This window comes from Mycteria americana, chromosome 1 (assembly GCF_035582795.1).
Source record: "Mycteria americana isolate JAX WOST 10 ecotype Jacksonville Zoo and Gardens chromosome 1, USCA_MyAme_1.0, whole genome shotgun sequence".
Taxonomy (NCBI): Eukaryota; Metazoa; Chordata; class Aves; order Ciconiiformes; family Ciconiidae; genus Mycteria; species Mycteria americana.
In genome coordinates this window covers 91,833,103-91,857,075 of record NC_134365.1, presented here as the reverse complement: position 1 = coordinate 91,857,075, position 23,973 = coordinate 91,833,103, and the positions used below count along the sequence as shown (strand labels likewise).

The 23,973-nt window shown below is 43.8% G+C and overlaps 1 protein-coding gene across 4 annotated transcripts in view; it reads right to left on the bottom strand.

Annotated features, from left to right (window-relative positions):
- Positions 1-3,541: 3,541 nt before the first annotated feature.
- The window catches only part of CD58 (CD58 molecule), a 34,296-nt gene continuing 13,864 nt past the window's right edge, over positions 3,542-23,973 (bottom strand). Inside the window, exons 4-12 of one of the 4 annotated variants that reach the window (XM_075512393.1) lie at positions 22,120-22,212; positions 19,726-19,779; positions 19,457-19,513; positions 16,805-16,852; positions 15,093-15,164; positions 11,409-11,477; positions 11,171-11,236; positions 10,785-10,853; positions 3,542-5,661 (exon numbers count right to left, since the gene is read on the bottom strand). In XM_075512393.1, coding sequence (XP_075368508.1) covers positions 5,648-5,661; positions 10,785-10,853; positions 11,171-11,236; positions 11,409-11,477; positions 15,093-15,164; positions 16,805-16,852; positions 19,457-19,513; positions 19,726-19,779; positions 22,120-22,212 — 542 coding nt within the window. In that variant the 3' untranslated portion in view covers positions 3,542-5,647. Of the gene's footprint in view, positions 5,662-10,784; positions 10,854-11,170; positions 11,237-11,268; positions 11,292-11,408; positions 11,478-15,092; positions 15,165-16,804; positions 16,853-19,456; positions 19,514-19,725; positions 19,780-22,119; positions 22,213-23,973 lie in introns of those variants that run through there. The other 3 variants (XM_075512407.1, XM_075512400.1, XM_075512416.1) reach the window with 3 other exon arrangements.

Genomic DNA, 23,973 nt, shown 5'->3' with positions numbered 1-23,973 from the left:
AGGAACCAAACAAGGATCAAAAATGGATACTCAAAGAGCACTGAATCCCCCAAGGAAGAGAAATAACAAACAAGCACAACTGGATATGATAGAAGAGGAAAACACAGTCTAAATGGGAAAGAAACTTGAGATTTGTAAGGCTAGGAATGAATTTTTCTAAGTAGAGACAGACAGTTTGTCTCTCTAACTGCTAGAAAAAATTGACAGGTTTTGGGACTCACAGGCCCATCCTCAGATACCCAACAGGGATGAAGCAGAAGCTGCATTATACCCAAGTTTTATATTTGGGTCATATAAAACTTGACAAAGCAGAAACTTAGATACGTCCTTGGGCATAGGATACACTGATTTCTCCCATGACTGCACTAGTTAAGCCACAGTGGCCCACATGGTGCCCCATGGTCAACTCTACTCACCACCTTTTAAGGAGGGAAGGCCCCTTGAGGTCAACCCTAAGGCAAAGCTCCTCAGAATTTTTTTCATGTGCTCATTAGGGTCCATAGAAATGTTTCATGTCCTTGTACCTATGCCACAGTTCAAACCGCACCCAGAGACAGCGGGAGCACACAAGCTCACCTCCCCTTTGCTGCTTTGGGTGTTAGTAAATTAACCTGCTACTGCTTGAAGAGCATTGTGTTCCAGCAGCAGCGTGCCACATAGGATGTGCATCACCTCCTTGCAGTCTGCCAGGTGCTATCAGCCCCTGGTTTTAAGGCATAGATACAAGTCTGCTCAAAAGACAACCGTGCCACCTGTTGGTGTTCCTGCTGTCCCTAGCTTTTGCTGCAGTCCTGCTCCTGGAAGCCAGTCCTCACAACTCTGCCTGTGGAGCTCCACATGGAAGTTGGCTCTTGGGCACCAACAAAGGTTCTTTCAACTCACATGACTGCTTTCACACTGTAATCTATTAGACAGTGTTCCCAACAGTTGCACAGCCAATGATAAAGTGAGGACGGTGTAACTTTTCAACCAGCACAGCTAGATCCAAGACAGGGTGTTTGCAAACAACTGAACGCTAGCCTGTGCACGTCAGCACAACACAAAGCTGCCTTGACAACTGTGGTTTGAGTTTGATGCCCAAAATCCATAAAATCAGGTCTACACCAGCACTCAAGCTCTGATCTCATTTATTCTGGGATAAATAAGGAGCAACATCTCCTGCAGGCACTGCTTCCATAGGTTGAAGCTAGTATAAAAAAAAGGAGAGTCAGGACCAAGGAATCAATTGGGATAGGTCTTGTGAGCACAAGTACTTAGCAGCAGCTTCTACTCACTGCGCATTTCTGTTATATTAGCAACAATCAGGTCTCAACATGAGCGTGAGCTGGGACTCGGGGGTGGCAGAGGGCAGGCTTGCTTCCTGGAATACAGTCAGCATTTCCTGGACTCAAGTCGTACATGAGCCAGAAGTCACTGCATCTCGAGTGAGCTTCTGCTCTTTGCTATTGAAAACTGCCTGGTTTTGTATTCACTGCAAGATAAGACTGGACACAAATTTTTCACAGAAAAAAATGTTTATTCTTCTTTAGTTATTTGGAGAGAGGGACATGGGGAACGGCACTGCAAATGCTGTCACCAAAACTCGCAGGAAGTCAGGTCAATTTATTCTCCCAAATGTCTGGCTTCACATCCTTATGGGGAAAAAAAAAATCTACCCATCATAAAAACCAAAGGCATACCACCACCAATAAAAAAAGCCTGAGCTTCACTCTTGCTTTGAAAACTGCAAAGTCTATACTTCTGCCAGTGGGTAGAAGCTTCTCATGCACAGCAGACACTGTGCAAAGCAAGTGGGTGAAAGCAGGTAGTGAGACACTGTAGAGCCTGTAGTTCTTGGTCTTATGTCAGCCTGCCATATAAGTGGGGTTTATACTTCTGATAAAGCTCCAAAATGCCAGGAATTATGCCGAAGTCTTCCGGCAACTGTGGTTAGTTAACCACAACTGCTTACTATTTTTGAAGGCTGTTGCTTTTTGCTTTGGAAACAAAGTCAATATCACGTGTCAAGGGATTTTCAAAACCACACCCTATGTGAGACTTTTGCATGCTGTTTAGTATTAAATTGCACAGGATGAATGCAGTGTATTAGATGAACTGGTATAGTTTCTGGGAGCAATTTCAGCCAGCTCCTCCAAACAATCATTTTTTGGACCATTATTTCTCATATTAATAACAGAAAGCAAGCCTTTGTCCAAGCAGGAAAACAAGCTACAGGTTTACCCTTACCACAATACACATGACAAAGGACATCTTTGTGTGAAAACTTGTTAAAAAGTTACTAAGAAGTAGACAGCATCATCCTGATAAACCTGTTGAAGGTGCAATGGAGAAGGACACTTGGCTCAGGAGCTGCAACTTAAATATACATATATAAATAAATCACTTTGGGTTAAAGATTATTTTGGGGATCAGTTACTGACTTCTAAGGTTAAATAAAAAGTGTAGGTATATATTACAAAAAGATATGGCAAAGTTTTTTACATCTTAAGTTTTTTTTAATAAATTATGAGCAAGTATGTACAGACAGCAGTAGAGGTAAGATGGTCTAGCTCTAACAAAAGGTCCTGTTGAACACTCCTGCAGCACAGCTGCAAAGAGCAGAAGAAATTCTGTGAGTGGAAGTAGACACCTAAATGGTATGTGTAGCAATAAGGAAAGATATCAAGTTTTCTGTAGGGTCTGTACTTCCTACAACAGGACAAGGCACAGGCATAAGTTACCTGTGATCCTTCTCATACTGTTAGTAACTGCTAGTTAGGTTTCGCTACCAGAGAAAGCACACAGGAGTAGCTTAAATGTCCTACACAGAACTATCTAATGTAAAATCTTTGTCAACAGGCTGGCCAATGAGAGCTCTGAAGTAGGAGCGATGGGAAGAGAGATCACAACCCACAGTTAAGTAGTAGCGGACAGGGGTCCAAAGCGCACAGGGTGACAGGAACAAAATAGACCTCAGAAGCAAAAAACAAAAAAAAAATAATTGGCAGGAGGCGGCATGAAGGTGCATGCACAAACACATGCAGCATGGAAAGCAAGCAGGAAGAATTATAGTTCTCCATGAGTTCACAGAACTACAACATTGTTGGAATAACCGAGACATGGTGAGCCAGCTTGCATGACTGGAGCACTGCAGTGCATGCATAGAAGTTCTACAGGAAAGTCATAGAGGGAGGAGGAAAAGAGAGGCTGCCCTCCCTGTGAAAGAGTGGCTTGAATGTATGGAGCTCTGATACAGAGCAGGTGACAGGCTGGCTGAGAGCTTTGTAGATCAGGATCCCAGGAAAGGCCAGTAGGGATGACGACATGGTTGGAGCATGCTACAGGCCACCAGCTCAGGATAAGGAAGGAGGTAAAGGCTTCTCTAAACAGCTCGAGGAAGCCTCTGACTCACAGCCTCTGGCATATATGGGGGAACTTCTGACATCTGCTGGAAAGGCAACACAGCAATTCAAGCAGTCAGGAAGATTTCTGGGCGGTGTCAGGGACAACCTCTTCACACAGGCTACCATGTGAACCTACCGTGTTAACCCTAACCCTTCACCAGCAAGGGCTGATGTGCAGCTGTATCTGCTGTGCACTAACAGGGAAGGACTGGGTGGGGACGTGGTCACGAATGGCTGCCTTGGCTGTAGTGACCAAGAAACAGCTCCAGATCCTGAGAGGAGTGAGGAAGGTAAGCATCAGAGTACAGGCCCTGTGCTTTCAGAGAGCAAATTTCTGCTTCTTCAGGAAGGTGGTAGGCAGGATCTCATGGGAGACAGTTCTGAAGAGCAAGGGAGCTCAAGAGAACCATCAGGCCTTTAAGGAGGACTTTCTCCAAGCATGAGCACAAATCATCCCCATAGTAAGGAAAACAGGCAGGCAAATCAGAAGATCAGCTTGGCCAAGCAGGGAGCTCCTGACAGGGCTCCAGTGCAAAAATTGCTTATACTAGATGTGGAAGCAGGGACAGGCTACAGTGGAGGAATTTAGGAACACTGCCTGGACAGGTAAGGATGGTGTCAGGAAAGCCAAGGCTCAGCTATATTTAGACTTGCAAAGGACATCAAGGGCAACAAGAGCTGCATCTGCTGCTACATTAACTGTAGAGGAATAAAGAAGGAAAATACGGGCCCATTCCTGAATTGGGGGGGGGTGTGATTTAAGGATATCAGACAGAGAAGGCTTAGTTACTTGCTCTGTTCCTTGCCTCAGTTCTCAATAACAAGGCTCTATGCTTAGTCAAAGCACTCAAGAAAAACTACCAGAAGTCAGGGATTACTTGAGAAAACTTGATCCACACCAAGTGCATGGGACTTGATCAGATGTATTCAAGGGTGCTATGAGAGCTGGCTGATGTCACTGTGAGTGCTATCACCTTTAAAAGGTCATGGAGATTGGGGAAATCCCTCACAACTAGAAAGAGGTGCACTCACTTTTCAAAAGTGCCAAAAGGTCAACCTGAGGATCTAGAGGCTGGTCAGCCTCACTTTCATCCCTGGGAGAATCATGGAGCTGGTCCTCTTGGGACACATTTCTGGGCTCATCATAAAAGAGAAAGTAGTTGGGAACAGTCAGCATACATTTAACTGAGGATAAATCATGCCTAACCAACCCAACTGCCTTCTATAATGAAGAAATAACTAGATTTATGGATGAGGGGAAAGTAGTATTTTTATACCTTGTCTTTAGCAAGGCTGTGACACCATCTCCCACAATATTTCTGTATCCAGGTTAGAACATTATGGCTTGAACAGGTGAACTAGATGGACTGCTGGATGGATAAGGAATTGGCTGGATGGCCATGTCCAAAGAATTACAGTCAATGGCTCCATGTCCAAGTGGAAACTAGTAATGAGTGGTGTCCCTCAAGGGTCTGCACGGGGACCAATACTATTTAATATTTTAATCAATGACATAGATAGTAGAATTGAGTGCACCCTCAGCAAGTTTGCAGATGACACCAAGTGCATCTTGGTGTGATCAGTGGTGCAGCTGATATACTTGAGGGAAAGGATGCCATCCAGAGGTATCTTGACAGGCTTCAAAAGTGAGCCCACATGCCTCTTAAAGTTCCACAAGGCCAAGCCCTGCACCTGGTTCACGGCAATTCCCAGTATCAATACAGGGTGGGGGATGAATTGTTTGAGAGTAGCCCTGTGGAAAAAGACTTGGATATACTGGTGGACAAAAAATTAGGTATGAGCTGGCAATGTGTGCTTGCAACCGAGAAAGGCAATTGTATCCTTGGCATCATCAAAAGAAGCGTGGCAAGCAGGTCAGGGGAAGTGATTCTCTGCCTTGACTCCGCTCCTGCGAGACTCCACCTGGAGTACTGTCCTCAGCACAAGAAAGACAAGGAACTTAGCTCTTACATTTTGTGTTAGTAGAGCACTGTTTGTTCAAACTGGATACAAAACAATATAAAAGATTTTGTCCATGATTTGGCCTATTTATCTTCATGCAGTGACAATAAAAAAGGAGGCTGTCCCTTCTGAGAAAAGAAAAAATAGGCACTGTAAACAGCTCAGCTAGTCTTCAAAGCACTTCATTATGGATGACTTCAGTGCTGGTGGAAAACCTCCAAGAGAAAAGATAGCAGATCCTTCACTGTTGAATTCTACCGCTTCTCTTCCATTGTTGTTTGGTCCACAAAGCAATTATTTGCTTATGATTTAAGATCTGAAGCAAAAGAAAAAAAAAAGCACACAGGTACATTATTATGTCTTCCCTTCTAGAAATTGAACTAGTTATACTAGTGCAGGCTTTAAATACTAATAAAGTGTGAAGAAGAATTAAGACATTGTCACATGATCCAAAACAATCTAATGACAGCAGCTACGCAACCCATGGTATCCAATAGTCACTAGCTGTTTTACTCAAATTATCTGTTTATGGTTAGACACATTCCTCTGCAACTGGAGCAGGTTAAGAACATTTATCACTTACTGCCAGCTGCCTGCTAAGCAGCTGGTAACCTGTGAGTGTGTTCTGACTCCATGACTTTGGATCATACAACTAGGCACTTAAGACACCACTTCTACGCAAAGGTTCAGGTCTATAACCTCAGTATCAGCTGTGCACCACACATGCATGTGATGCTGCTGCTATTTCTTCCACACAGTAATGCCAGGTGCTTTTGGAGTTTTCTCTTTTGAGGACTGCAAATAGAGCTCTTATTTGACAAGCAAGGAAACTGAAAGCAAAGGGAAGTAACAGCGCAGGATGTTAGAATCCAGCAAGTTCAAGACTACGTGCCCAACCTAACTCACTGCATGCAACATGCATCAACCTCTAACCAGGCTGATTTCCAGTAAAGCATACACAAGGCCCACTTACATCAGTGTTTCCGTCTTGGTGCACACAGAGCGACAGTATAAGGGGAACCAACTGGATGTGCCAAGGCACTGTGTCGTTCAGTCTTTGCTCCTATTTTGATAGCACTACCCCTCCTTTCCACTAGTCTCTAGCTCAGCATCACTCCAACCTAGGATAAGAAGCCAGAAGACAGCCTAGGAGAACAGCATGTGGTGACACATGGTACTCATCTCTGTAGACAACGAGAAAAATAAAGATGTCCCTAGTCTGGTTCTCACAGGTTCCTGGATAGGCCTGAAGTATTCTTATGATTTGTATCCTTAAAATCCAAGCAGGTTTACTGCTTTACCTATGGCTGACTTATGCCAGCTTGATGACAAGACTAAAGAATGTGATCGTGAAGCCAGCCTGGGAGGGGCTGCTATTTGGTTGTCTCTATGCAGTGAGAGGGCCTGAATATGAAATTGGTGTTCTCCTCTCATTTTATACCTGTGGTGATAAGCATCAGGTTTCATACTCCCCACAGAACATGCAAAATGTTCTGTCCACACACAGGCTGCCAACAGCACCAAAGAAAGCACGGCTACATCTGATGTCTTGACACGACCTAACAGTGTAACTATTTCAAGACGCTAAACCTTTAAGCATGACGTAGGACCACAGTTTAGCCAAGTAAGCGGCCCTTGCAAAGCAGCACGTTACGTAAACCAGGAATAATATGCTGACTGACTTCATTTGGTCTTCACTATTACCCCTTGGCAACTAACAGGATCTGACTCAGTTATTACAAGATACCACAGCTTCCTCTCCAGCTATACAGCCCTGTTTCAAGTCAGTTTCCTTGTTTCATGACAGTTTCATTGGCAGTTTTGTCTGCACAGTCCCCTTTCTTATACTCAGTCTTAACTCCCTCCCAGGCTTCCACTCATCCATGTTTTCTCACATTTAGAGATTTTTTTTTCCTCTTTTCAACATTGTCTTCAGCAAATATCTGAATGTGATTGCTTGGATGGTAATTCAACAGAAGAATCAAACCTGGCAGAACAGAAAACTCTGCAGCAGTAAGGTGCCACTAGCTTCCACATTCCTGTGCATTTTAAGAATCTTTAAATGGATTATCTGCATCAGTGGTCTCCAAAGTGGGGTGTGCGCAAGGCAACCCACTGCAGTGCAGGAAGAAAATATTTTTGCACCACTAGTAAAATTAAAAAATTAAAATACTGTTTACTTCATCCTTATCTCATCCTTTTTTAATTTCTATTTTTGCGCATGTTTTATAATGTACATAATACTTGAGTACGGTAGCACATGTATATAATTTATAAATAAATACACATAAATTGGGTGTGTATGTTCAAAATATTTTACTGATGGGGTGCACAATCAAATAAGTTTGGAGACCACTGATCTACAACACAAAAAGCAGAAACCAGTATGAAATGCCCATAGTTACACCACTTAACTAAGGGCTATATGACAGACAAACCAACATTTTTCCTTCTCTTTTGAAAGGAAAATTGTTTTTCAGTCAATCTGCAAACTTCATTTCTTACCAAACAAAAATACTTTGATACACACTGGCTTATAGTACACATTTTCTAAAAGTTTTTTAAATTTTCTTTTTAAACATTTAAGTCAGATAAAAAATTTCAAAACAAGAAGTTTCTGGTCACTCAGTTAATAAATTTGGAAACAAAACCTTTCATAGAGTACCTCAAGTTGGAAGGGACCCATAAGGATCATCAAGTCCAACTCCCTGCTCCTCTCAGGATTACCTAAAACTAAACCATATGACTAAGAGCGTCGTCCAGACAGGCTTGATGCCATGACCACTTCCCTGGGGAGCCTGTTCCAGTGACCAACCACCCTCTCAGTGAAGAACCTTTTCCTAATGTCCAGTCTGAACTTCCCCTGATGCAGCTTCATTCTGTTTCCTCGTGTCCTGTCACTAGTCACCAGAGAGGAGATCAGCACATCCCCCTCCACTGCTCCCCTTGAGGAAGCTGTACACTGCGATGACATCACCCCTTCTATTTCACAAAGAGCAAACAATTTTTTCCATCCATTCCTTTCTTCCCTCACCCAGTTTATTTGCTATAGCTGACCTAATTTCACATCCCTCCAAAACTTTGTTTCTTCACAGATGTTTTATTTGTCAAGTACTTTTTAACTACCTACGTTCTATGTAGAACAGCCAGCACTGTCAAAAGGCTTCAGCTCTGGGAAACCAGCTCATGCCCTCTACCACCAGGCTCATTCTCAGTTAAACTAGAGCTGTTCCACAGCATGCTCAAAGCCCAGCAAAGCTTTACGGTGTGAGAAAGTAACAGCTTCATGCAATACATGTTTCAGACACACATCTCGGCCTGTCCTGCTATCACTGCAACAGCACCCCCCGTCCCCCAGGCCCTTTCCCTGTCTCCTGCCCTTCCTTCTCCCTTTGAATCCACTGCTGACCAGCATCCCACTGCCTCCAGTATGTCAGCCCAGTGCTTATCAAAGCCCTTTTATGATCAGATTTAACCTACTAGTCCAGCAGAAGACCACTCAGATTTTTCTGCTGGGTCAGTTTCCTGCTGCATGAGGCAGTTAAACTAGCTCAGAGAAGGGTGTGATAAACATCAGAGCTGGTCCAAAGAGCACAACCTCCACTTTTAGCGATAGTAAGTGGCCAGATTGGCTCAAGCCATCCTACAAATTATAGTCTATGTGGAACAATTCTCACCCATCCACAGGAAAGACAGAGCTCCCTAGAGTCAGAGTAAAGCATGCTTGGACTACGGTAAATTACACCAAGTCTCTCAAACCCAGATAAGTTGACTGCCCTCATTAGATGGATTCAAAGTTCAGCAACAGTTCTCAGTATCATCTTAATCTGTGTAAGCTTTGCAGACACACCAGCAATGAGGAAGTTTTATTACATATTTACCTACTGTTTTACTTCTGAAAATCTTACACAACTCCAGTGAAATTCTTTGTAAGCAGGTCATGCATTTCAACTATATCCCTTGGGAACTGAGAAACTCACCATTATTGACAGCAGCCGATTTCACTTCTCCATGCTGCCATTGAATCTGCTAGGTTGGGGAAATTACTTCTACCTCCACCACCTGGCTGTCACAAAGGCCAAAGACTTTGAGATATAGTACTATGCTACGGCTTCAACTGTTCTGCCTGGAACCTTCCTGTTTCACAGATAGGAACTTGATCTTTTTGTGTTCTTTGCCAGATTTAGATGTCCCATAAGACTTTTCACCATAAACTAAAGGTCAATGATCTCAGCTCCAAAGCTATGATCTTTAATACTTCTTTGGAATCACAGTGTGAAACTAGTTAGTAACAAGAGTGAAACCAGTTAGCATTCCACAGGCTTTCTCTACTCTAGAAAAATTCTACAGAAACAGTATTCTGGTCTGGATGGATGATAGACCAATGTAAGCCCTTGCCTGTGCAGTTTATTAAAGGATAGCCTTTATATCCGTCTGTTATCAGATTTGGGACAGGACTAATCTGAATTTTGATATTCTCCATGTTGATATACTCCAAGAAGCAGCTGCATGACCGCACAGATGCTCTGATCTGCACACATATGATAGAAAACAGATTGAGAGGGAAAAACATCTTTGGAGAAACGTAAATGGAGGCCTGTTATGCCTCCATAGTAAATGCAGCATACAGAACTGATGACTGAGTAAAGGTTCTAACTAATTCATGGAATACGAAACAATTGTTGAGAAACATTGCGTCTTTGCAGCCTGAATTTCACTAATATCCATAAGATGTAGTATTGATCAACTATTCTGCCATACAGAGTAATAATCAATTTTCTCATTCCATGTGTCAGTACTCAGGCCCACTGGTCTGTTTATTTAGAAGAGCTTTCCCACCATGTAGTTCTGTCCGTGTAGGTTTAAAAAACAACAACAAACCACAAGAAAAACACAAATTAAGTAAACTCTGCATTCTTTGTGACCAAAGAAAACATTGCTGCACACCTAAGCAATAAAAAAACCCCTTCAGTGTTCCACAATATCTCTCTACTTTGATATGATGTTCAACAGCATTCAAAATTAACAAGGTAGAATTGCAGTTGAGAAATCTACTGACACAAAAACATACTGCCTTACTGACACCTCAGCCACTATAAGCCTTTATCACTTGTTAAGGCATAGAATAAAGTAAAAGTGCAAGCATAAGCAAGAGGTGCGTTATTAATGAATGTTACAAACATTTAATCCTACAGTTTTAAACTGGCTAAATTGGCCAGTCTTCTAAATACTTCCATCACAAACATATGATTCCCTAGCACACATCACACACGCGTGTGCCCACCATACACACGCCCCTTCCCTCCTAATAATTCTCACTCTGTTTTCTACTTGAGTGAAAAGGGGTCAGGGTCACACACAGCCTGACCACTGCCACTCCCAGCCTCTGTGACAGTCTGCACACTCTCCCAAGACACAGGGAGCTTCACCCTCACATACCTTCTTTACTGCAGCTGGGACAGTGGCTCAGGTGCTCCCCATTTCCACCTTCTGCACCCTCAATCACTTCTGCAAGGAAAAGAGGCAATACTCAGACAATCCTGGAGCTCACAACACTCCCCTTCCCCAGCCCAGATGGATCATGAGTAATCTGACTGAGAGCTGGGCCATTTGTTTGGCATCAATAATAGCCCTGACCAACATCCCCTGCCCCCATGGGTCCATCATACAACACTTCCCCTCTCTCCTCATGCTCCCTTCCAGACCCTGCAAAGGCCAAGCACAGAAGGCACTCAGTGCCCATCGTGCTATCCATAACTTCACATCAAGAAGCATTAGGCAAAAGTCACAACGAACAAAGACCGCTCCATAGCATGGGCACTTACCTCCCTCATTTACACCATGGTCATCTGCATGCTTGGCCAGCAAGCTGCTGTTCTCCTTAAAGATGTCTGAAGAGAGATCAGAAGACGACTACAGTCCCCTGCCTTGCTCAGCTTCAAGGTACTGGCCATTGCATAAGAGTGAGTTACTAGCTACAACTCAACATGTTGCCATCAGCTAACACCAGAAAGCTAACACCTTTCTCCCAAGACAGCTCCCCACCACAGAACAGGCACTCACCTCCCTCAGTTACACCATGGTCAACTGCACACTCGCCCGACAGGGTGCTGTTCTGCTTGGTAGAAAGCTCTGAAAAGAGATCACAGGACAGCTACATCCCACTGCTTAACTTCACAGTGGTATCAGTCATTACTTAGAGATAAGTCACCAGCTACAATTCATAAGAATTGTAATAATCATTCAGGTTTGCTTAGGGGGGGAATCCAGGAGGTCTCTAACCCAACCCCCTTCTCAATGAAAGGTCAACATTCATTTCCAGACAGGTTGCTCAGGAATTTCTCCAGTCAGGTCTTAAAAAACCTCCAAGGGTAGAGGCTCCAAGGCTCCATGATGACTCCATGCAGCCTTTCCTAGTGATTAGTCATACTCAAAAGGCAGAAATCTTTTTTTTGTACCCACACAATCTCCCCTGCGTCAATGTAGGACCCTCACCTTGACATCCCTCTACACACCTCAGTAAACAGCCTGGCTTGGTGGTCTTAATATCCTCATAGGTATTGGCAGCTGCTGTTATACACCCCAAAAGCCTGCTCTTCTCTGTGCTTGAACAAGCCCAGTTTCTTCAGTGTCTCCACAGATGAATTCTGCCCCAGCCCCTGACCATGTTGGTGGCACTCTGCTGAACTTGCTCAAATTTATCAGCACTTTTCCAGCACTGGGTGTGCCACAAACTAGATGTAATACTCTACATGTCATCTAACAAGTGCCAAGTAACAGAAAATAACTGCTTCCTTCGATGTACTGGCTTAAGCACTCCTTAAAACAGCCTAGGATGCTATCAGCTGCCTTTGCTGCCAGGGAGCACTGTTGACTCTTAGTGTACTGTCCATAAGGACTCCCAGGTACTTTCCAGCAGAGCTGCTCCCCTGCCAGTCAGTCCCCATTCTGCACCAGTGCAAGCTGTTGGTCCATCCAGGGGCAGGACCCTGCATTGTCCCTGCAGAGTTTCAGGAGGTTCACGCAGGCCTCTTCCCCTCCAGCTCCCTCTGAATGACAATCCTGCCCTCATACTGATTGACTGCACTCCACATTTTGCTGTCATCTATAAACTCAATGACACCATTTTCTCTCCCTTGTCCGGGTCACCAAGAAAATAGACCTCTGCAGCACACCACTTGCCACCAGCATCCATGTGGAGTACAACCCATTAACCACTACCTGCAGGCCTGACAATCTAGCAAGTTTTCTACCCATGTAGATAGACATTCATCCAGACTAGGACATCCCAACTTAGGACTCCAACGATGCTGTGGGATATTGCATAAAAAGCCTTGCTAAAGTCAAGGTATATGACACCCATTGTTCTCCCCTCATCCACAGGTCTAGTCATTTCATCCGAAAAAGCTTGTCAAGTTGGCCAACTGTGATTTACACTTGGTAAAACCATCCTGCTTACTCCCAGTCACCATCTTTCTCCTGTGACCTGTTGTGGTTTAGCCCCAGTCAGGGCTAACATCACTAATCACCGCAGAGCACAGCAAACCGCAAAAACCAACACCGATCTTTAACATGTACAGCAAAAAAATGAGCATGGTGCTGATCAGGTAAACCAATATTGAGAACAGATGAATCAATATCGTGGCCCGCAACTATTAACAGATCTAAATTCCTTACTATACTCTGGTTAATCTGTTATTATCTCAAATCCTTCATGCCCCATGTTAGGTGCCAAAAAGGATTGTTGTGGTTTAGCCCCAGTCACCAATTAAGTACCACACAGCTGCTTGCTCACCCTCCCCCCCAGGTGGGATGGGGGAGAGAATCAAAAAAGCAAAAGTAAGAAAACTCATGGGTTGAGATAAGAACAGTTTAATAATTGGAACACACACACACACACAAATAAATTGTAATGAGAAGGAAAACAAGAAGAGAGAGAGAGAGAGGGGAACAAAGCCCAGGAAAAAAAAACCCAAGTGATACAACCGCTCACCACCCACTGACTGACACCCAGCAATTCCCCAAGCAGCGATCGCTGCCCCTAGCCAACTCCCCCCAGTTTATATACTGAGCATGATGTCATACGGTATGGAATAGCCCTTTGGTCAGTTTGGATCAACTACCTTGGCTGTGCCCCCTCCCAGTTTCTTGTGTGCCCAGCAGAGTATGGGAAGCTGAAGTCCTTGACTAGTGTGAACGTTACTTAGCAACAACTAGAACAGCAGTGTGTTATCAATATTATTCTCATACTAAAATCCAAAACACAGCACTACACCAGCTACTAGAAAGAAAATTAACTCTAGCCCAGACCAGAAACATTTTCAGTTTTCAGTCCACCTCACTGCCTGCTCACTTAGCCTATGCTTCATCAGCATCCCATATCACTAAATCAATCCCCTGTTCAGCAACAGGCCCACATTTTCTTCATTTATTCTTTTACAGATAACCTAGCAGCAGAAGCTGCTCTCATTGTCCTGGTCATCCCATAGTGGTTTCAAGCCTCCCTGAGCCTTGGCTTTCCTGACACCATCCTTACCTGTCCAGGCAGTGTTCCTAAATTCCTCCACTGTAGCCTGTCCCTGCTTCCACATCTAGTATAAGCAATTTTTGCACTGGAGCCCTGTCAGGAGCTCCCTGCTTGGCCAAGCTGATCTTCTGATTTGCCTGCCTGTTTTCCTGACTATGGGGATGGTCTGTGCTCATGCTTGGAGAAAGTCCTCCTTAAAGGCCTGATGGTTCTCTTGAGCTCCCTTGCTCTTCAGAACTGTCTCCCATGAGATCCTGCCTACCACCTTCCTGAAGAAGCAGAAATTTGCTCTCTGAAAGCACAGGGCCTGTACTCTGATGCTTACCTTCCTCACTCCTCTCAGGATCTGGAGCTGTTTCTTGGTCACTACAGCCAAGGCAGCCATTCGTGACCACGTCCCCACCCAGTCCTTCCCTGTTAGTGCACAGCAGATACAGCTGCACATCAGCCCTTGCTGGTGAAGGGTTAGGGTTAACACGGTAGGTTCACATGGTAGCCTGTGTGAAGAGGTTGTCCCTGACACCGCCCAGAAATCTTCCTGACTGCTTGAATTGCTGTGTTGCCTTCCCAGCAGATGTCAGGGAGCTTAAAGACAGGCAGAGACGGAGTACTGCCTTCCACCAGAGACAATGACGGACAGCCTGACTCCATTTCACAGAGTAGCAATCTCTCCAAACCCAGACAGAAGCTGGCAAAGCTTCCTCTTGGTCACATCAACTCTTGCTCCTCACTTAAGGGCTTCATGTGCACACACTGGGGGATTGGAGGCCCCCTTGCAGAGATGTCCCAACAGGCAGCACTAACCAGAAGACCAGAAGCCAGCACTTCAGCAGGGACTGCCATTTGATCACTATTCTCATCTCAGTCTGACTGGGATTTTTTTTTTTTTTTTAAAAATCCCACTGATCTCCAGAACACACCTCCTTCAAGCCCGTATGCTCTGCTGGGGTTATTTCCAAGGGTGATAAAAATGCAACACTCACTCTGCCCTAGCAGAACATAAAACAGCTGCTCTTGACTATGGCCTGAAAGCTGGTTAACTCTGCTCCTGAAACTCCTGCACAGAGGACAAGTATTCAGCATTCATGGCAGAATCCCCCTCAACACCACCATTGAAAAGCATTACACAGAAGTCGCTCTGAGCCTTCAACCCTAAGGGATCCTGGCCATTTTGCCCACTGGGTCATTAGCACTGACTGCTCCATAGAACGGGCACTTACCTTCCTGATTTACACCATTGTTAACTGTCTGGTTGTCTTTCAGGGCACTATCCTCCTTGTTCAATTCTTCATCTGAAAAGAGATCAGAGAAGAGATACAGTCAATCAGGAGTACACTCCATTGCTTCTTCCCCACACCAGCATAGGTCATTGCTCTGTGCTGTCCAGAGCTCAGCAGCACACCTTCTCCTTTGCAATTGTTATGTACTGCTGTGCTACCAGCAGAAGCCCTATTTAGAATTGCTTTGTACATGCATTTCAGAGACCATCATAGCCTTGTCTGCTGTTTATCATCTGTACAGCAGTGATTTCATGCTACCTAGGTGCTGCAGGGTGTACTGCACAAAGGTGCATTGACTTCCCTTCCTGGTGTTCCCACTCACTCTATACTGCAACAAAATATTGTATTTTGTTCCTCTAGTGTCCAAACAGACAACCTTTATCTATGGACCTGATTCTCTTTTGCCTGAACTGTATGTTTCCCTCCTTTCTTCCATAAGACAGGCATAACCTCCTTCTCCTACATCCATCTCTATGTATGTGGAAATAGTTACACAAGTGATAAGACAGTCCCACAGTGCACCACACTTTCACCATCAGCTACACAACCCCTGTTTCTTCAGATGAGGAAAGCTGTTCTATGCCCATTACAATTCATGCAGGAAGAATAAGTGGCAAAACCCAGGGGCTTCTGGGTTTTCTTTTCCTTATTGTCATCATTAGTGATTTTTCCCTTAATCAGGAAAAAATTCTGCCTTTTCCAACCTCATTATTATCAGCTGCTTGTGGAAAATGGTGGAAGAGTTAGTGAATGAATGAATTATCAGTGCAACAGCCTGGGGAAAAAAAAGCCAAAACATTTTTTTGCTGACTTGAATAATAATGTTCATATTTCACTATCCCTCTGGAGTAAAAAGAACTTGTAGAAAAAAATACAGGTCCCAGAATTTCCTTGAAATTTACACTGGCTGTACTAAGAAAACAAAACTGGGGCTTTGCTTATCTGCCTGATGAATGCAGTCAAAAGACTTTCCTAGAGCATAAAGCAAGTGGAAGATACTGCATCCAGAAATGGTGCTTCTCTAAGGAAAGAAGCCTGCTGTATCTCCCAAATTAGCATTTTGCAAGCTTGTAAGCATCCCATCTCTAAATCAGCGTGTTGAGGCTAGATCTATTTGCCACCAATACAAACAAAGCTTTGAAGTCACAGCACTTTATTATCTTAGGTCCTGCTTGAGGGTTTCTTTCCAGCAGACAGCAAAGATCACCTACCCATGATGACATACTATAAAAATATCCTTGCACTCTTTTGCATGCAAATAAAAGGTAACATTAGATAAAAGGGTAATTCACTTATTTACTATAAAAAGGGGTTCCCTCATACATGCTTAGTTCTTCTTTCCACAGATGGTGAAGTGATTTGCAAACACAGCATGCAGCATCATTCTCATCATCTCAAGAGGGAAGCTGAAGCCCCAAGAACATATTTGCTCAGTGCTGTTTAACAAACACAAGGATCCAGTCTTTTTGATTTCTCATTTAGTGATCTACCCATCAACATTTACTGTTCCTAAGGCAACAGGTCTTTCTAGAGCAACAGGGTAAGCTCTACACTGAGAACATTCTAATATGTTTTGGACTGCAAAAGGCCATGTGCAAAATTAATTCCCCCCTTCATGTTCCCCTGTTTTAGGGCACCATCTCACTTGTTACCTGCTTCAGGCTTTTCATTCTCATAGTCAACAGCCTGTGAAAATGTAGCTGCAAGAAAACAGAAATGCTTTTTAGAAATGTGTATGGAGGTAGCACAATAGTCTACAAAATATGCAACTGAGCCTTAAAGTGAGTTTCATTATAACACTTTTAGCAGATACTCCTGAGAACTAGTATGTTATGCCACTTTATTGAAGGACTCACAATGAATTTCAACTTCTCTCCAGCAACCACTTAAGGTCCCAGACCATAACCAACATTATCTATACCTATGCCTACAGCTTTACAAAATCTTTCTGAAGTGGGTTTACTTAAGGCGATAAAGATGCACAGATTTGCCATAAAAAGCCAGAGACAACGGAGAAGAGAATCCACATAATCTTTTTTTACTTCATCTGTGTGTTGCACTAACACTGTAACTTTAAACCCTTTCTCTTTGCAGACCTTAAAGAATCTCCAATAGAAACATGGGCCATTCTAAAGTAACTTTAAGTCCAGTATGAAAAGGTTTTTTTGGTTGTTTTTTTTTTCTCTTCCCGTCCTTCTCCTTTTTTCACCTTCAAATCCATCCATAGTCTGGAGACTTCAGTGATCTCTGAACCATGGGCTAGAACCACAGCTTTAACAAATGTATGAAAATATCAGAAGAAAAATGAAGTTCTTTATCCAAAATCCTGCTAAAAAGCTCATAAGACTTTGATATGCTGGGGCAGGGGGGTAAGAAAGGGAGGAAAAAACCCCAAACAAACCCAACAACAAAAAACCCCAAAACCCTGCTTTCATAGTGCTGCCTCCCTACCTGTGGCATCTTTTCCACGCCCATCACCAAGGACCTCATCATGTTTTTTTAACCTCTAAACCCATAAAAACATTAAGAAACTTCAGAAATTAAAGAAAACTTAAGAAATTAAATTAAACATACAGAAAATCTCTGCAAAGGTGACACAGTAGTTTGCAATCCAAGAAACATCCTGCTCGAGCCTTGTGCTAACTCCAGCAACTTGTGTAAGATACCAGACCGAGTATCCCACATGAAACCACCGTTAATTCAATACCAGAACACTCGAGCAGGGCACTGAGCTCGTATCTGATGGCATGAGCTTTGGCCATTCCCGATTCAAACAATATTTGGTCTGATGATCTCCACAACAAAATATTTTAAGAGTCTTCCCCTGCTCTCCCTAATCTGCTTGACTGCCTGATTTAGTTTGGTTCATAAGAACAGACCACAGTGGTCCTGGCAACAAGATGCATACATGTTAAAGCTGGAACGCATTAGCTTCATTCACCTTTGTGAAAGGAGCATGGACTAAAGGAGCTGTCCCCTTCCCTAGCTGCTCACTGTATAGAGTGATTCCCACACCCCAACACACAGACCCACAAGCCAATGAACCAAGCAATCTTGCTGCAAATTAAAGAAGTAAAAAAAAAAACAAAACCCACAAACCAAAACAAACACCAAGCAGCAGGATTAGAATGGACAGCAGAAGTACAAGTGGAGATCTGGAGAGGAAGACAGGAATGCAGACAACCATGAGAATCTGTACTGCCTACAGAAGGGCATCACAAAGAAATCATGGGTGGGCAGCAGACTGTTAACTAATGGAAAGAGGTGAGAAGTTCCTCCACTGACTGTCTCCTTCCCTCATCTTGACTGTTACAAGGAGAAGAGAGGCCCGCAAAATGGAGTAAGAGTGAATCAAAAGGTAGTGCTAACATATTTTTTTCCTGAAACAACTGAAAGGGGTTAGAGAAAGGAAAGGAGACAATTGCAACTTGACCCACAGGATGTAAGCATGCACCAGAGTCATGCACCAGAAGCAAGGACCAGAGTTCTGCCACCAGACTAGCAACGTGCCTGTCTTCACCAGTCTTGGATGGATTTTCAAGGTATGACCAAGGTAAACTAACAGCAAATTTCTGCCAGTCTGATCTGATAATACCTTCAATAGTCATCATTAAATCTACTGCTACATGCACAGCATCAACCCTCACCCACTGGAACCACCAACTTTCCAAGTCAAATTCAATGCACAGAGAAAAAGGCCAGCTGCCCAATTTCCAAGATGGGCCAACAAGAAATTGCCATGGGGGACACTGGGAATGAGCAATGTATTACATTCATTACCAGCCCTAAGTAAATGATATGAATACTGGGTTTAGAAAAATAATCAACCAAATTTCTGAAAGAAGTTTATATAAATGGGACAGGCAGGTAAGATTAAGAGAGATGGAAGAAATATTAACCTCATTTCAGCATGTAAACCAGCCCTAACCAAACAGGTAAAGAATAAGTTCCCCAACAGACAGATTGCCCTATAGCGTGTGCTTTTCCAGCCCTCATACGGAGGCCAGCCTCTATTCTCCATTGTCAGCAGTGGACTTCACCTCCAAAGAGAGCTGCTGACCAGGCAAATCTCAGGCTATTCCCTATCAGTAATTCTGCCAGCCCCACTTACACATCCACTAAGTGCAGGTCCCTATGATTATCCAATATTGGACCTCAACGGAGACTTTGAGGCCGCATGTGCACACACTGAAAATCAACTCAAAAGCTTACCCACTGCAAAAAAGGAAAGAGCAGCTCAGGCTCCTTGCTCCAGCCAATAGCAGATGTTTAAAAACATCTATACCCCAATACAGGTTTCTTACCTCTGTCTGAGTTAGGCTGTTCTTGGCTGTCCACAGATTCAAGTAGCTGATGTTCTCCTATGACAAAATGTATCTATTTTAGAAAGTATATATTAATGACCTGGAAAAAATAACTATACTCCATAAAACTAAGGCCTGAAAAAAAAACTTACTGCTTTATATCTCTAATGAAAGACTATTCTGCCACAGAGAAAAAAAATTTACAAGCCTAGACTGAATTAAAGCAATAGTCTGATTTCCACACATTTGTGACACTCTAGCTCTCTTACCTGAGCAATGCACTGAACTATCCTTCTGAGCAGCTCTTCCACATTTAATTTTACCTGCACCAAAACAAATAGAATACCTGGAGAAATTACTCAGAAATAAAGTTTTGTGCTTTGGAAACTAGCTGACAGCCTCTCTCCATTCCCCACCCCCCCCCAACCCAAATAAAAAAAAAATTCACTGAGGACATGCAACTGAATACTTGACTTGGGGAAAGAAGAAACAGTGAAATATTGTTTTGAGGCAAAGACAATCAGTGAAAGATAAACAAAACGGGCCTCCTGCAAGAAGTCAGAACGCATCTAACCAAATCTAAAGTAGAGTTTAGCAGTTCGTGACTCTGAGTCATCTTCTTAAATCAGCAATCACATCTTCTGTTTGATTATATCTATGCTGTGCTTATCCTACTGAGGTATAACAAGTTTATTTTCTAGCATGGTCAAACCTTCGCTGTTTCAGGGGAAGTAGTTGAATTGTTTCAAGTCTAGCGGATGGCCAGGTATGAGCAACATTCTTGATGTGCTGATACGAAGCATAGTGTTGTTCAACATCACCAATGTGGACAAGGGCACAGAAGGCACCCTCAGAAATTTTGCAGATGACATCAAACCAGGGAGAGTAGGGGATATGCTGGAGAGCAGGGCTGCCACTCAGAGAGACTTCAACAACCTGGAAGAATGTGCTGGCAGAAAAGACGTGACATTCAAAGGCAAATGTAAAGTCCTGCACCTCTTGAAATCACCCCACAGAGCAGTACAAGCTGAGCTCTGCATGGCTAGAAAACAGCTCTGCAGAAAAGGACCTGGAAGCCCTGGTGGACAGCGAGTTGAACTTTAGTCAGAAATGTGCCCTTGCAGTAGAAGCCTATCAGATACTGGGCCGCGTTAGCAGAAGTGTAGTCAGCCCATCAACAGAAATAATTCTTCTTCTCCATTCAGTATTTGTGACACCACATATGGAGTACTGTGTCTAGTTTTAGGCTCTCAGTTCATGAAAAAACACTGACATTCTGAAGCTAGTCCAGGAACTGTCTGCCAAGATGTTTAGGGAGCTGAAGCTGTGCAAGGACGTGCTGAGAGAATTGGGTTTGTTCAGCCTGAAGAAAAAGAAGGTTAAGGGGATGGCTAATTGCCGTCTACAACTAACTTACATAGAAAACAAAGGAAACTCTTCTCAGAAGTACAGAACAAAAAGACAGGAGGCAGTGGTTGCAATTTGCGAAAGGGAAATCCCTAACAGAAATAAGGAAAATATCCTTCCCCACAAGGGTGATTCAGTGCTTGAACACATGCTGAAAGAGGCTGGGGAATTTCCCTCCTTGGAATTACTCAAAGTTTGAATGGACAAGACCCTGAGCAACCTGATCTAGCTTTGAAGTTGGTCCTGCTTTGAGCAGCAAGTTGGATGAAACCTCCAGAGATTCCTTCCTACCTACCTACTTTATGATTCCATGCCAGCAGAAACTAAATGGAGAATGATCAGGAAAGCATAAGGTCCACATGCAATATACATCTTTGTATGCTCTGATCAGAGCCTCCCTTCAGAATACCATCAATTAGTCCTTCCCAGGTAGGAGATGCATCCCATGCTCTCCCCCCTGCAGCCACCCCCAAGTGGTGACCCCACCTGGAAGCCAACAGGAATTTTCCATGCAGAGCATTCTTGGGATGAAGCAATGTATTCCTGTTTGGAACTCTCTCAAACACAAAGAGAAGAGATGGTGTGCACCTCTTTTTCAAGCCGGAATACAATCTGACATATTAACCTAAAAAGGTGGCAGCAACAGATACACAGTGATAGCTTACAATTACCATTTCCAAATAAGCTGTCAGATTTACAAAAAAGATACTCGAATTCAGTGTGGATTCAGGGGTGGATCAAGAAACAAACCTAGAACTCCAGGATGATGGCAATACAGGCTGACAGGAAGCACAGAAGTCCCTATGTATCAGTTGAGCACACTGAGTTGTCAGATTAGACTCAGCATAAGGTATTCAACAGGCCCTGGTATGAGCCTGTCCAAGCAATAAATCTGATCTTGAGGGCAGCTTTATGATGCTCTCAAAAAAGGCAGTGAAAGGACACTCAGGTAGGAATGGGAGAGGCCATAGATACTTGGTAAGTAGAAACACACAGTAAATGAAACACCCAGTCTGAAGGAGAAATATGTAAATACAAACTACAGTGTTTCCCAGTACACAGAGCCCAGTGTCTGAGTGCAAGAAAGTTCAGTATATTATTTCCTTCAAATCTATTAGCCTTTGCCTAAGCTGTACTTGTTTCTACTACTGTATTTACAATATATCCCACCGTCAGAAACTTTCATACATTCTACAGAACCTTGGATCAGCATAATCTGAAGCATGTTAAGCTCAATTAGGAAATGCTATACATACCTTTTCTGTATAGGAGTACTACTAGAATTACTACAATTATGAGAACAAAAGCCACAATAAGACCAGCTCTGCTTCTTTTGTGATAGCCGTATCCTTTTAAAAAAAAAAAAAAAAAAATTGTTTAGTTAAAAAGCAACTGTGTGATACACTACTTCAGCAGAAATACAACCCTGAGTATGTTTTATAGCTATTTGTTTTTAAAAAAGTAACTTCAAGGAATTAATGCACCAGAGTCAGTTATTAGCAAAACCCTAAGCCAGCTCCAGGAAAGTTACATCTAAGTACCTTAGTTGAGTGAAGGCACATCACTGCTTGAAAGGCGATGGCTATTCAATATTTTGGCCTAAGACCCAGATCTCAGCCAAATGAAATTTCAGCAAGTATCTTGTATTGGGTTTGCATGGCAAGGCTTTGGTAGTGGAGAGGCTGCAGGAGTGGCTTCTGTGAGAAGATACCAGAAGCTGCCCCCGTATCAGACAGACCCACTGCTGGCCAGAGCTGAACCCATCAGCGATGCTGGTAGCACCTCTGCGATAAAATATTTAAGAAAGGGTAAAAACTGCTGTGCAACAGCAGCTGGGAGAGAGGAGTGAGAATATGTGAGAGAAACAAGTCTGCAGACACCAAGGTCAGTGAAAGAGGAGGGGGAGGAGGTGCTCCAGGCACCGGAGCAGAGGTTCCCCTAGTGAAGACCATGGTGAGGCAGGCTGTCCCCCTGCAGCCCATGGAGGTTAACGGTGGATCAGATATCCACCTGCAGCCCGTGGAGGACCCCACACTGGAGCAGCTGGATGCACCTGAAGGAGGCTGTGACCCTGTGGGAAGCCCATGCTGGAGCAGGCTCCTGGCAGGACCTGTGGACCATGGAGAGAGGAGCCCACGGTGGAGCAGGTTTTCTGCCAGGACCTGTGACCCCATGGGGGACCCACGCTGGAGAAGTCTGTTCCTGAAGGACTGCACGCCCTGGAAAGGACCCGTGCTGGAGCAGTTCTTGAAAAACTACTTTGTGTCTACAGCCCGTGGGAAGGACCCACATTGGAGAAGTTTGTGGAGGACTGTCTCCTGTAGGAGGGACCCCATGCTGGAGCAGGGGAAGAGCAGGAGGAGGAAGGCGGGGCAGAGACAATGTGTAATGAGCTGACTGGAACCCCCATTCCCCATCCCCCTGTGCTGCTCGGGAGGAGGAGCTAGAGAAATCGGGAGTGAAGTTGAGTCCAGGAAGAAGGCAGGGGTGGGGAAAAGGTGTTTTAGATTTGTTCCTGTTTATTATCCTACTCTGATTTTGATTGGCAATAAATTAATTTAATTTCTCCTAAGTAGAGTCTGTTTTGCCCGTGACCCACAAGGCTTTTGTCCTATTTTCTCCCCCCGTCCTGTTGAGGAGCAGGGGGGTGGGTGTGATAGAGCAGCTTGATGGGCACCTGGCAGCCAGCCAAGGTCAACCCACCACATGCCTCATTTCTAAAAAGTCTCTAACACATAATTCCAGCGAAGGAGGAAGAATTTTATACTGGTAAACCATGAAAATTACTTTTGCACAGAATTGGGAAATTTTGTCAGTTAGGGACTGCCTTACACAACCTACAAAACAGATGGTTCCAAATGTGTTCTCATCCTATGGTTTAAAAACAAAACAAAACAAACAAAAACACCCCACAAAACAAAAAACCACCAAGCCTCAAGTTGACCTGAAGCTCAGCTGAGGCTGTCCCAAAGAAATAAGCAACAGCAGGAAAACTCTCTTTTCTCCTTTTTACATCTGTCTGTGAAGGAGAAAGAAGTATGCTCATTGACTCATGCACCCGCTAGATGAGAAGTTATTTTATCTAATGGCTGCTAGATGACTCATTTGAA